At 39.2% G+C, this 1914-nt stretch overlaps 1 protein-coding gene across 1 annotated transcript in view; it reads left to right on the top strand.

Moving 5' to 3' along the window:
- The window catches only part of LOC107103844 (SH3 domain-binding protein 5-like), a 15210-nt gene that overhangs the window by 5831 nt on the left and 7465 nt on the right, over window positions 1-1914 (top strand). The window contains exon 3 of the mRNA XM_015403681.1: window positions 1111-1239. Coding sequence (XP_015259167.1) covers window positions 1111-1239 — 129 coding nt within the window. The remainder of the gene's footprint in view (window positions 1-1110; window positions 1240-1914) is intronic.

Genomic DNA, 1914 nt, shown 5'->3' with positions numbered 1-1914 from the left:
TGAGAAATGAATAGACGGGGGGAAAATAGCCCCGCCTTCGCGGCGGCTGCGGGGGGATGAACTTGGAAAAATTGTACCATAAAACCACATAGCGTTAATCTCACGTTAAAAAAATTATCGCCGTTAAAATGGCCTCGCGTTAACGCGTTAATAACGCGATAATTTTGACAGCACTAATATATATAGATATATATAGATATATATCTATATATATATCTATATATATATATCTATATATATATGACATTCAAGAGATAAGAAGTAGACTAATTTTAGGGGTGCCCACTGAAGGCCTATGTACTATATGCACTGCCCCCTACTGTAAATATAAATTTATTCAGAACGTATTTTTGGTAAAAGTAGGTAAGTAATGACAGGGGATAAGATGTTTGCCTCAGAACTCAAACTTGAAACTATTTTGTCCACTGCACCTTTAATTTAGACGGCATGGATGTTTAAAATATGCTTCTGTTTGTTAGCAAAGACTGTAGGAAAGTATAGTTTGTCTTTATTTAGAAAATATGGATGTTTTGCTCGTTAATTTTCCTGTTGGAACAGTGTAGACTGACCCTGAGGTTCTGATGTCTATCCGCGTCTCTCGGTGTAGACTGCTTATTGCCTGGCCACCCTTATTAAAATGTTCCGGCTACGCCTCTGATCTAAGCTCTCTCTTTAGAAGCAGCCTAAAAAGAACAACAGAAAATGTTGATCTAATTAATGACGGTCCAAATTTTTCTGGATAAATAACTGAGGGTTTAACTGTGAAATATGGATCTGTTTTTTTTTTTATCCCCTCTATATTTGAGTGGAGCTTAAAATCTGTTCCCTTATGCTGCAAAGCAACTGTTGAAAATACTTCTCTTCATCTTTACATTGCATTATTCTTTTCTACATGTTAATGAAAAACTTTTCTGGTCATTTTCCTGCAGTTTCAGAAAAATCTGGTTTTAATATCTGAATGATTTAATCCACAGATTTAATTTTTTTTAACTGAGAGAAAAAGCAAACAAAAACAACTGAAACCAGAGAACATGGAGGTCTTTGGTTCCTTCTGTCATAGATCTGCGCTGCCACAGCTCGGCTCACCAGTTTTATTGTGTTTCCCCTCAGGATGCCCGATCCAGCTACCGGAAAGTTCTGACTGACTCAGCCAGGAAGCTCAACGCTCAGGCCTCTCAGCTCGGCGCCTGCATAGACAAAGCAAGGCCCTACTATGAAGCCCGCAGACTCGCTAAAGAGGTTAAAACACAGTAAAGCCATTCTCTAAAATTACTGCTGATGATGATCCGGTTCTATATGGCTGAACAGCCCACTGTCCTCAGTCAGCTTTAGCATTTCAGCCATTAAAGGGAGATTATGCCAACCTCACCCAACTGGCTAGATGGGGGTTTACAAGGTGGTTTTAATAGTGAAATGGTTCCTGAGGTCCAAAATATATTCTGATCTCCCTGAAGCAGAGCTGGCCTGCCTCCCACCTGAAGATAAGCTACTGTTTCCCACAAAGATGGCTGCTGCTACCACAGAAACTTCCCTCCCCTCCATAGCGAGTAGAGTCATGCAGCCACTTCTGGAAAGACGGCAGTGAAACAGTTTCAGTCCAAAAACTGTCGCCTTAATAATTTAAACAAGAAGAAGTGAAGAAACTAAAACAGAGAACATCTAGAAGAGATTTAATGCAGATAAAAGGGTTGAGTTGGGAAGTAGAGCAGTTATTCATTAGTAACGCCAAGGGAAATTAGAGTTATATAAAATAATATATAGAACTGGCCAATAAAAGAATACTAGTATACACTCACTGGCCACTTTATTATTATTTATAGTCCAACTGCTAGTTAACACTTAATTTCTAAGCAGCCAATCACATGGCGGCAACTCAGTGCATTTAGGCATGTAGACATGGTCAAGACAATCTCC

Source organism: Cyprinodon variegatus, unplaced genomic scaffold (assembly GCF_000732505.1).
Source record: "Cyprinodon variegatus isolate N-32 unplaced genomic scaffold, C_variegatus-1.0 Scaffold1541, whole genome shotgun sequence".
In the NCBI taxonomy this organism is placed as follows: domain Eukaryota; kingdom Metazoa; phylum Chordata; class Actinopteri; order Cyprinodontiformes; family Cyprinodontidae; genus Cyprinodon; species Cyprinodon variegatus.
This window is presented reverse-complemented; position numbering and strand designations above follow the sequence as displayed.